We start from the raw sequence: 11805 nt of genomic DNA, 5'->3' as shown, positions 1-11805 counted from the left end.
ATGGGGGGGTTAAATGGGGTGTGGGGGGGGGCAGACTCGTTCTTCACGGTTTCTTTTAAAAGCAGAAGTGTGTGCGAAGTAATAGCCGCTCATTAGGAGCGCGCAGGTTCCCGGTTCATCCATCGTGGGCTGTCATGGGGGGTGTGTGTGTGTGTGGAGGGGTGGTGGGTGGGTGGTGGGGGGTTGTACGACCCCCGGGTAACGCATAAATCACGCGCGGAACCGAGCGGTGGCGCGGGAAGCCTCGTGCCCCGAACGCCGCCGATTTATCAACCAAATTACTGCGCGTCCTGCCCGGTCCCGACACTTTACCGGGAAATCACCGACTAACCCCTGAGCGAACCGATTTATTGAAAACCTACCCCCCCCCCCACACACACACACCTCCACTCACCCCCACCTCCCTCCCTCCCTGCCCCGCGCTCCGTGTCACTCCACTCATCTCTCACCGACTTAATTAAAATCTATCCCGTTGGCTCGTTGGCATTTATTACAACCACTGGCCTCATGAAACAAAGAACACAACAAAACGTTCATTAAAGCACACACACACACACACACACACACACACACATACACGCGCGCGCACAAACGCAATTCTGGCTACTTTTTGGCTTTTACGCATGGATTTACGCATGGGATTATTGTGTGTGTGTGTGTGTGTGTGTGTGTGTGTGTGTGTGTGTGTGTGTGTGTGTGTGTGTGTGTGTGTGTGGGCATCTAAAACATACCAAATATTAACAAACAACCACTTTAAACAGAAAACTAAACCCTTGTTGGTCCAATAAGAGCGTCTTCATTTAAATATGTCCTGTTTTAGGCCCCACGCAGGCCCAACAGGACGCACTGGAGCTCCACTCAGATAAACAAAGATAATTGTGTGTTAAAATGTTATTTTATTGTGTTCAAGCTCCACACGGTGCAAACAGTGGGGGTGGAGGGAAGCAGGTTTAACTTTAAATTATGTCTAAAGTCATATTTAAAACAGAACAAGAGGCAGGAGTCCACGCAGAATATAAAAATAAAAAATAAAACACTCTCCAAATATTCTGTTATTATTTAGGCTCTAACTTATTATTTAAACACCTTAAATTAGTTTTTTGTCTGCAGGTGCTTCCGGATTGATTCGAAACATCGGGTTTTTTTCTCTCTTCATCACTGCTGATCATTAAACTTCTACTTAAATACTTAAATTGATGATTCCTGATGCTTCTGATCGATAACTATTGATTAGCTCAGACAGGTCTGGAATAATGAACTGACACTGATTGAGATCGGATCTTCTGTTGGATCCTGAACCGCAGGATCATCCAGTCCGGATCCCAGACGCGCCTTTACGCACAACAACAAACCTCCTTTACTCCACAGCTGGGGTGATGCGGAGGGAGGTGGTGGTGGTGGTGGTGGTGGTGGTGGGGGTAATAGGTTCTCGAAATGATGTTGATAATTAATTGCGCAAATTTGTTTCTATTAAATAGGAATAACACGTATTGAAGAAGTCATTAGCGTTAATTAATCCTGTCTGTAAATTGCGTCAGAGAACAACCAGGCGGACTGGAGGACTTTCTCCTCCGATTCTTCACCTCAGGGTGTTTTTTTATTTATTTTTTTCCTCACTTCTGGAGGTGATGCAGCTATTGGACTCTCTCCTCTACACTCCTGGTGTTTTTTTTATTTTTTTTCCCCCCTACCTCCTCTTGAGAATTAGAAATGGTGGGGGGGGGGATGGAGACTGGGAATGTGGAAGGTGCTAAATTAGCTGGCTGATCCGCGCTCATTGCCGCATACACATCCCCCTATTACTGCGCCCCGGCGCCAGCTTAATATTCCGGGCATGGCGGGCGCGTCTAGATAGCAGATTTATCAAATGGGAAAATGAATGTATGATGATCAGTTAAATTGAAAATCAGCGCCCGGGTGACAGGCCGCGCTGACACCTCGGTAATTAGAAAGAAAAATGATGGCGTCCGAATGCATAATAGAGCAAAAACAATTTACGCTCTTCCCCCCACGCCGTAATGATCGCGCGTTCAAATTGAAAATTTCTCCCGGTTGAAATTGAATTCATAAAGTGTGATGCATGAGCCGCACGGACACAGCGGGAGGGCCTGCCCGGTCCGGGTGGGGTGTGATCGATTGGTCGTTTGTATTGGTGCCACCGAACCCTCCCCCTTCTCCCTCTCTCTCTCTCTTTCACCCTCTGACTCACCCCCATTCTCTCTGTTTTACTCCACTTAGTTATTTTTTTTATTTCTACCAGTGGAAAGGCCCAGTTTGGGGGGGGAAACACATTGTTTTTCTGGGGTTTTTTTAGAGGAATAGACTTCAAGTATGTTTTTTTATCACAGTGAAGATGATATATCTGTAAGAAATAAAGCAATAAAACAGCCTGAATCACCTAGAATATAAGTGATATAACCTACAAGAGCTCTGAGGTCATGAGGTCATCTCTTTTTTTTCTCAGTTCCAGATCCAGACAATGAATTTGGGCTGCAGTTTTCCTGATTATCAGCCCTTTAATAATCAGACAGGTCAACATAAGCAGGTCTACATCAAATTCTAATAGGCTGAGGGAATATTATGACCATTTAGAAAGATTCCGGGTGCTTTAAAGGATCAGATATTTTCCCTCTGATGAATAAAGTCCCACTGGTTTTCGACAGCGAGTCTTGTTTTTCAGTTTATCTCTTTAATTATTTAGAAAAATGACCTTCATCTATAAGAAAGGCGCACTTTAAAGGCCGGTATATTCTCTCCTGCGCTGCGCACACATGGGCTGCACTAAAGGCCTCAGTGAAGGGAGATGAAACCTATATTTTCTAATTAACCGCATTCTTGAAACGAACCGATTATAATAACGCCCCCCCCCCCTCTCTCTCCCCACCCCATCCTTATTCTTAAAAAAAGAGAGAATAAAAGTAGGAATTTGACACAGCGCGCTCGGAATGAGCGATTTAATGTGATTATTTCGGTCGAAGGGGACGTTTCCGGAGGCCTTATGGGAAAATAATGTCCTTATGAATTAAATAATAGGGTTATTACTTTCATTGATTTTAGCTGTCTGGGAATTTAGTGTTCTGCTTCGGTCTTAACCCATCCTCCTCCTCCTGCTGTTCTTCACTCTGGCTCCATCCTCGTTCTCTTGTCTAATTATTTTTCTATAAGCCCCCCGCTTTCTGCAGCGCAAATAGCAGAGTCACTGAGCGAAAATTATGTAAATATTATTAAAGGGACTCAGGCACGGAAATTCATTTTAGGTTGGCGCAGAAAAGTAAAGCTCTGTCCCTCGGATCCCCCTCAATTTATTTGCAAATAAAGGCGCGGTGACCGGGAGGGATCAGGGATATTTAGCCGGGCTGTCAACAGAGCCGCTCCGCCAGAATTAATGCTTTTAATAATTGGGATTTCAGTTTTCCAGGGGAAATTGTTGGGGTTTTACACTCCACAGGCCGAACACACTCCATCCCCATGCAAAAACGGACACGAGCATATACGTCCAGTGCGTGCACGCGCACATTGAAGACAACCTGGACGTCCTCAAGTCAACCATTCATAGTTTTTTTAAAGCTCAGCCAACAACTAAAAATAATAATAATAATAATAATAAAATAATGAAAAAAATAATATTAATGCAAGCGTGGCCTCCGCTCTCTTTCTTCCTCTCCTATATCTTTATCTGTCCCCCCACCCTCAGGGGACTGGGAGTACTATTAGAACAAATGACGAGGGAGGGAGTGTGTGTGGGGGGGGGCCCAGGCGCCTTTTGTAAAAAAAATAAAAAAAATAAAAAAAAAGGAAAAGGCGCAGGCAGGCAGGCGGGAGCGCGCCTGTCCTATTATGTGCGACACATGATCAATAGGGCGATAAGGCAGCAACATCAATATAAGCGACAGAACAATGAGGGATATCATCGAACATCTATCTTAATATAGCCGACTACAAGGGCCGTCTGACAACCGAGGCAGCTCATGAAAATTCCGCCCCACGAATCTCCCACCATCTCCTCCTCCTCCAATAGACGCGGGCACACACACACACGCACACACACACACACACACACACACGCAGACATTGACGATGCAGCTGGCGCGGCTATTATTTTCCCATTTCAATTTGACACCCCTGCCTTTCATGCTAATTCTATTATTGTAGGAAGTTTATGTGATTCCATATCACTAGAAATCGGTAATGTCTAATAACCCTTTGGGCTGAAAGAAGAAGGGGGGAAAAACACACACACACACACACACACACACACACACACACACATACACACACAGCCTCCAGACCCGCAGCAGCCAGTGGGAAAATAATTACTTTCATATCAAAACTCAGCAGGAGGCGCAGGGTCCTATAGCCCCCGGCCACTAACCTCATTCCAGCCCCGGCCTTTCAAATGAATAAATTTGTTAAAGCAATAAATACAAACAGCCAGACGGACTCATGCGCCTCAGCTTCCCTTTGACGCACGGAGGAAGGAGGATTTATCTGCTGTAATATGACAAAAAAAAAAAAAACTCCATCCCATCGTGATCCGAAAAGGTTTTCTGTCACACAGTCATTCAATTTAAACAATAACTTTATTTATCAAAGTTTACATATAAATATCATTTTCTTGTTGTTGTTGTTGTTTTTATTGTTTTTTTTTAGTTTTTTTTTTACAATATCTGAGGATTTTTGTTGTCTTAGATGTTTGTTTGTTTTTTAAGAGAGAAAACCTAAAAGGTTTTTAGGCCTAAAGCCAGACGAGGACAGCTTTTTTTTCAAGGTGGGGGGGGGGGTTGTTGGTGTCTGGATCACATGTTCTGATTAAAAAATAGATGGGGCTTAAGTCTCCTGATTCCTGATATGTTTTCGAGTGTCTCGGCAGAGCTTTGGGAATGTGTGAACGGTCTTGTGTGTGTGTGTCAGTCCATATCCACGTCCTCTCCGTCCGTTCCGGGTGTTTCCTGATGTTCTGCGTTCGTCGAGGCGTCCGGAGACGCCCGCTCCTTGTCTTCTCCGCACGTCGTCGTCGCTGTCGTCGTGGCGATGACTCGACAACCGTCGTCCTCCTCCGCCTCCGTTCCGACCTGTGGACGCCTCTCCTCGCCGCTGGCGGCGGCGGCGGCGGTGGCGGCAGCGCTCAGCCGGGTCAGAGCCAAACTGTTGAGTTGAGGAGAAACAGGAAGTCCATCGCCGCCGCCGCCGCCACCGCCCTCCTCAATGTCCCTTCCCTCCGCCCTATTGCTAACGTGATTATGTTGAGGCGGCGACGGCGTGCGGCGCTCCGTAGGATCCGAGCTCAGAGTTTTGGGGACGAAGCCGGAGAGGTCAGAGGTCAACGGGCTCCCCTCCTCGCCCGTCACGCGCCTCTGCCCCAGGCCGAGCCTGCCGATGCTACCGTCCTGACACGCCGAGGCCTTCAGGGCCGTTTGGGGCACGAGAAACCCCAAGGGTTGATGGGTAATGGGGTAAAGCAGGAAGTGACCTTTACCCACCAGCGTCCTCTGACCGGGCAGCAAACTGAAGTCCAGCTGAGGTTTGCGTCGGGGCGTGGCGTCCGAGAGGAGGCTCTCCACGCTGAACGGGTTGTGTTTCTGCAGGGCCGACGACCTGGGCCCCCCAGGGCTGGAGCTGTGCGTGCTGCCGGGGGACACCTGTTCCGGATCCCCCGGGGCTCTTTGGTTTGGGTGGTTCTGAAGCTGTTGGCTGAAGTCGTGTCGCGTTTGGTCGCAGCCGGATTCGGCGCCACGCCTGGCGGCCGGCAGCTCCAGGTGGATATTCCCGTTAACGCTGGACGGCTGCTGCTCGCTGTCGGTGAACTGGGAGACGCCGCTGTCGCTCTCCGACCCCCCCGGGGTGTGGAAGTTGTCGCCGGTGAGGAGTTTGCTCTGCGACCTCAGCAGCTTCCGCTCCTGCTTCCGCTTCTTCTTCTCGGCGCGCTCTTCCTCCCGCCGGGCGATCTCCTCGGGGTCCATGGGCTCGCCGCTGCAGGTGGTGGGGTGGGAGTTGTGGGCTGGCCGGCCCGGACCCTTCTTTGTGTTCTCCTTTTTTCTCCATTTGGCACGCCGGTTTTGGAACCAAACCTACACACACACACACACACACACACACACACACACACACACACACACACACACACACACACACACACACACACACACACACACACACACACACACACACACACACACACACACAGGTGGAAAACAGACGTGAGATGATTTAGGTTTAAACATCTGAGTTTGTTTTTGCAGCTTTTGCAGAGATTTTAAGTGAAATGTAATTAATTTTATGTTTGATTTTTTTCTTATAGCAGCCGATCAATAAATTCCCTACCCAATAAATCAATTTAGTGACTTTTTCTCAGGAATAACTTGAAGAAAATCTGATTTATTTATTTTTTGTTTTATTTCAATTAAAATATTTTTTACGAGAGGAAAAAAAATAACCCTCATTCTTGATTGGGATCAAAATGTTTCACTACTTTCTAATAATCCACAGATTAAATCATGATACCAATCATGACGCCAGGAATCCCCCCAGAGTTATGCAAAATTCACTTTTTGTATGCATGGGAGCTGGTTTGCATAGCATTTGTGGTCATTTGTGAGGTTTGAATGTTGTCATAATTCGCTTGAATGTGGACGCTGAGGACATGAACTGAGTGAGGCTGGCTGCGTTACACCAAATGTCACTGGTGGTGTGTTTACACAACGGAAGTCACACCTGTTTCGGTCATAAATCCGCCTCAGAGCGGTGGTGATCAGTCGGTGAAGACTAAACCACATTGCCTACAAATCCAAACAAATCCCCCACCCCACCCCCCACCCCCCAGCTCTGAAAGGTGAAACCTTTGTCCTGTGTGTGGATGCAGCTCCAAACACACGGAGCTGCGTGGGGGTTAATGGGTCAGCAGATGCGCACCATCCACCTTTAATTGAGTAACTCCGCCAATTACTTCATTTAATTATACCGTGGCTAAAGCAACCAGATCGCATCCTTTCACCCCCCCTACCCCACCCCACCCCCCACATAAGGACCTGCGGGACTCCACGCGGCCGTCCCCGGCTCTCCTCCCTCCGCACCGCACCGAGCCAAGAGCGCCAGCTTCCCCCGCCCGAGAGCGCTCCGTGCCCGGCCTCCGAGCGCCCAGGGCCGCGTGTTCGGCGCTGATAACGTTTAGAATGCGCCAACGCCGCGTAACGCGGACGGGACGCGAACATCATGTGCGACAATGGCGCTGCTTATGAATTGTTAATGTCGGTTCTACCCCCCCCACCCCTCCACCCCCGCGCAAAACCTGCTGATAAAAGAGTGTTAAGAAGCTTGAGGGAAGAATAATCGGAGATTTAGGAGAGAAATCCCCCAAACAACACAACATGCTGTCCCGCTGGAGCGGAACCGAGCGTGAGAATCACCAACATACATCCAGCTGTTAGCTGGCGAGAAAGTAACAGACTCCTCCTGACCATTATTATTATTATTATTATTATTATTATTATTATTATTATTATTATTATTATTATTATTATTATTATTACTATTACTGTTATTATTATTATTATTATTATTTATTATAATTATTAATAAAACTATTATTACTAGTATTAGTAGTATTATTAGTTATTCTACGTTACCATTCCTATTATCACTGTTATTATTAGGGTTATTAATTAGATAACAGTAATATGATATGATAACAGTAATAGTAGCAGCAGTAGAAATTGAAGTACAAATTACTTGAACATGTTAGTAATTTTTATCTTCATTATTATTATTGATATTATTATTAATGTTAGTATTATTATTAATATTATTATTTTAACGATATTATTTGAAATAATTTCTCAAAGAATCTTGCAAATATCTGATCTTGGATATTTTTAACAGTAATGTAGCTCCAATATTATTGTTATTTTTATTATTACTATTATTGTTGGTTTATTAAATATATAAACAATTATATATGTAAATATGAGTCATAAAAAATTCCATTAGCCTAAAATATAATGTTCCTTTAGGATTTTTACCTTTGATATTGAATCAATAACAGTAACAATAAAAAGATAAGGGGAAAAAAGCAATGTGTAATTAGAGGAAAATCAATAAATGTTAAACAGACTCACATTAAAATATATAAATAGGTTATAACAAGGGCAGACATGTAGAATTGATAAAGTGTCGACTTATTAGACGTTTAAAAAGTAAAGGTAAAGAACATTTTCAGCCGTTGGTTTGCTCAGTAAATTGCCTTGTCTTTATTAACCCATAAATCAATAGGTTGCCTCGATGCATAATTCAACAGAGCCTTTATTGATGCTTTGATAATTGACAAATTGCTATCTGAACGTGGGGCAGGCCTTCCGTGGGCGTCACAACAAAGGCCCCACTCACCCTCTCCGTGCGTCCCACGTTTGGGACTGATCATTTCACCAAACCTCACGCCCGCCCGCCCGCCCGCCCCCCCTAAATGAACGCTGAACGCGTGTCAGTCCATTCCACGCGTTTGTGCGTGTCGTTACCTGCACGCGTGACTCCACCAGGTCCAGCCTGAGGGCGAGCGCCTCACGCATGAACACGTCCGGGTAGTGGCTCTCGTTGAACGCCTTCTCCAGCTCCTCCAGCTGCCACCCGGTGAAATTCGTCCGCGTCCGTCTCCGTTTGCAGCCGGGACTGTCTTTATCCGGGTCCCCTGAATCTGTACGTGTGTGTGTGTGTGTGTGAGTGTGAGTGTGAGTGTGTGTGAGTGTGAGTGTGTGTGTGTGTGTGTGTGTTTGTTGTTTGTTTGTTTGGGGGTGGTGGTGGTGGGTAGTTGTGAGGGTGAGAGAGAGGAAGACTATCATGGCAGAAGTAGCCTGGATTGAGCCTAAAAACTCACCTGACCTTTTATTTATTATTATGACGTCACAATATTTGGGTCAAAAATAAACATTAAAGTCATCCTTTATATTTAAAAGTAATCAAATCTGGTGAAGTAAACATAACTAATAAATATAGAAATAATCAAATCCATATAATCCCCAAAATCATCTCAGTGTGTTTGTAATCGAAGATTAATGATCAGATTTATTTATCTTTATTGATTGATTCTTCATATATATAATTTTTTCCATTTATTTTAAGATCTACAAAACTTTAAAACATCATTCTGCTTCAAAATATTCCCTGGAAAGCTAAAAACACGTTTACTGTCATCCGCGGTTGGATTTACGCACCAAACGCGCCTCTAACGCTCCTGTCGTGGGGAAATAAAGCCGCATTTTTACGCATCGGTTCTGAGAATGAGAGAAACCGAGCCGAACCGGCGAACCGGGCCTACCTGAGAGTTTGAACTGCTGGCTGTCGGATGAGAGCAGCGGGTTGGAGCTGACCACCGAGGCCGAGCAGGAGCCGTTAAGTAATCCGTCTATGGAGAACGGGACGGCGGCCGCGGACTGCAGCTGGTTCCCGCCGGCGAGCTCGAAGACGTGCTGGTGGTGGTTGTGGTGATGGTGGTGATGATGATGGGGACCCAGCGGGTACGGGAAGCCCACCAGCCCGCCCAAGGAGCCCCCGAACTGGGCGTGAGGATGCTCGAGTACCCGGCTGTCCATGCTCGCCCGGGCTGCGGCGGGGCCGAAGTGAAGACGCGCAGGGAGACAGTGTGGCTGAACATGCAGTCAAGGAAAAAAAAAAAAAAAAAGAAAAAGTCGGGGAGAGGAGGAAGAGATGATGATAAAGGGAGCCCACGTCTCCCCTGGCCGCGGTGCGCGTCTGCGGCGGTGGCGGGAACCGGGGGACCGGGGGACCGGGGGACCGGGCGATGCGAGGTATTTCACGTTCACGGTTCCAGGCGAGATGTCAAAGGCTCCTCTTTCTCTCCGTGATTCCACCTCATTAGGACTCCTCCATCTGCTCCGCGGGACCAATAAGAAACGTTAATCGCCCTGTGACGTCAGAGACGCGGTTAATGGAGTAACGGAAGGCAGAGCTCTGGAAAAAAAAAGAGAAAGAGAGAAAGAGAGAGTTTTTTTATTCCTTCCTTCCAAATCGATCCCTAATTACACCTGACGCGCTCCTCCGGTTCACCCCGGTCAAAAAAATAAAAATAAAACACCGCGGATGGGGGCGGAACCACGTGCGTGGCAACAAACACGTGATCGATAACGGAGGTGGTGGTGGTGGTGGTGGAGGGGGGGCTCAGTTACATCCTCATAACGGATCGTGGATGTTTTATGTATCTGTGATTGAATAAAACTGTTAATCTCCCAACTTTAAGAAGGGAATCGACCTCTGGACGCGCCCCCTGTCGTGCGCGCTCCCGCGCTCTCGCCCACGCGTCACGCGTGTTTTACAGGGGCAGATTGATCCAATAAGAGCGCTTTTATCACCCTCCCTTCTCAACCGAGCTGTCACATTGCATTTTAAACTACAAGCCCCTCTCCATCACCCCCCCCCCCACACACACACACACACATCCACACCCACTCCAACCCCCCCACGGAATCCACGGAAACACAAACTCTGAGTCATTATGTGGATTTTTTTTCCCTCCTACTGCTGAACAGCTGATGGTTAGTTGTGGGTCGGACGTGATGACCAATACGAGGCTTTTAATCTGGGGGGCAGAGCCGGAGCGAGCCTTTATGGGGCCCTTAGGAGGGTTTGATGGGGGGGCCCCCCTACTGGCAACGCTTTATTAGCTGCACTGTAAATCTAACGTGTTGTTGGGGTCGCTTCAATCACATCATGACATGTTTTTATTGGGTCTCGTGTTAATTTAACTTTAATATTTAATATTCATTTTGACGCCATTGTCATGACGACTGCTGGTTTAAACGCTTTGGATCAATACATAAGCTATTGCCTTTGTCAAATAATCAATATCATCTGGTTTATTTACACAATGAATACAATTGTAAATAAAAAACACAACACTTAAGCACAGAACTGAATAATTATTCTTACATCACATAGATGTAGAAAAAATAAATCAAAAACAACCAAATTCAGATTTTTTTTATCATCTTGATTGTTGACTCAAAGTTATTTATAGCAACACAAGAAACAGATGATTTTATTCATTTGCGTATTCAATTAAATTTTCAATGGGATGTAGAATTTTTTTTTGGATTTCGAAAAATTTGTTTGAAAAAAAAAATAATCAAAATTTCGAATTTTCAGTTGGATTCCCATTCAATTCAGTCATGTTCCTATTCACATCGCATATTCAAACTGCCCGTTTTTATTGTAAATTATTGTATTTTATTGAAATAACTTAATTATGATGATTTATTTCACAGTGACGTGACTTGAAGCGTTCGTCCTGATTCTAATCCAGACTGAAAACTTTCTCCGTGGAATTATTCTCTTGTCTCCGACGACATTTTTAGTTGCTTTTTCTTCTATTGTGAATGAGCTGCTAACCCGTATTAGCTTCGTTTTGCCTTTCCTGGTTGTTGGTCGCCCCCGTAATAAATTTTCATTGCGACGTGAGTCTCGGAAACACTTCTCTGGGGCCAGATTGCTAAATGCTAACCTGCTGATGTTTAACATGTGCAAATACTACTGTTACTGCTATTTGTTGCTAATTAGCATTAGCTCAGAGAAGAACGGATCCTTGATTCAGTTCTCCCTGTAGGAGGCGGTAATTTGTGGTCCTTTTTCCAGTACAGTAATCCCTCGTTCCTCGTGGTTAACGCGTTCCACAAATACAAAAATCCGCGATATAGCGACAAACTATTTATGTTATTATTTACGGTAATTTAATATTGATATTAAAACACCTTCTATCTGTTTTACCGTTAAAACACTCTGACAAACTGTTTAAAACACTTTTGT

At 45.6% G+C, this 11805-nt stretch overlaps 1 protein-coding gene across 1 annotated transcript; it reads right to left on the bottom strand.

Annotated features, from left to right (window-relative positions):
* Positions 1-4907: 4907 nt before the first annotated feature.
* Positions 4908-10034, bottom strand: LOC137600274 (homeobox protein unc-4 homolog). Its single transcript, XM_068321821.1, has 3 exons — positions 9305-10034; positions 8508-8683; positions 4908-6068 (listed from the first exon to the last, which is right to left on the bottom strand). The coding sequence occupies exons 1-3, from the start codon at positions 9576-9578 to the stop codon at positions 4908-4910; spliced, it is 1611 nt and encodes a 536-aa protein (XP_068177922.1). The 5' UTR covers positions 9579-10034.
* Between the last annotated feature and the right edge of the window lie 1771 nt (positions 10035-11805).

This window comes from Antennarius striatus, chromosome 8 (genome assembly GCF_040054535.1).
Source record: "Antennarius striatus isolate MH-2024 chromosome 8, ASM4005453v1, whole genome shotgun sequence".
Taxonomy (NCBI): Eukaryota; Metazoa; Chordata; class Actinopteri; order Lophiiformes; family Antennariidae; genus Antennarius; species Antennarius striatus.
Note: the sequence above shows the minus strand (reverse complement) of the source record. Positions and strands in the feature narration are given on the sequence as shown.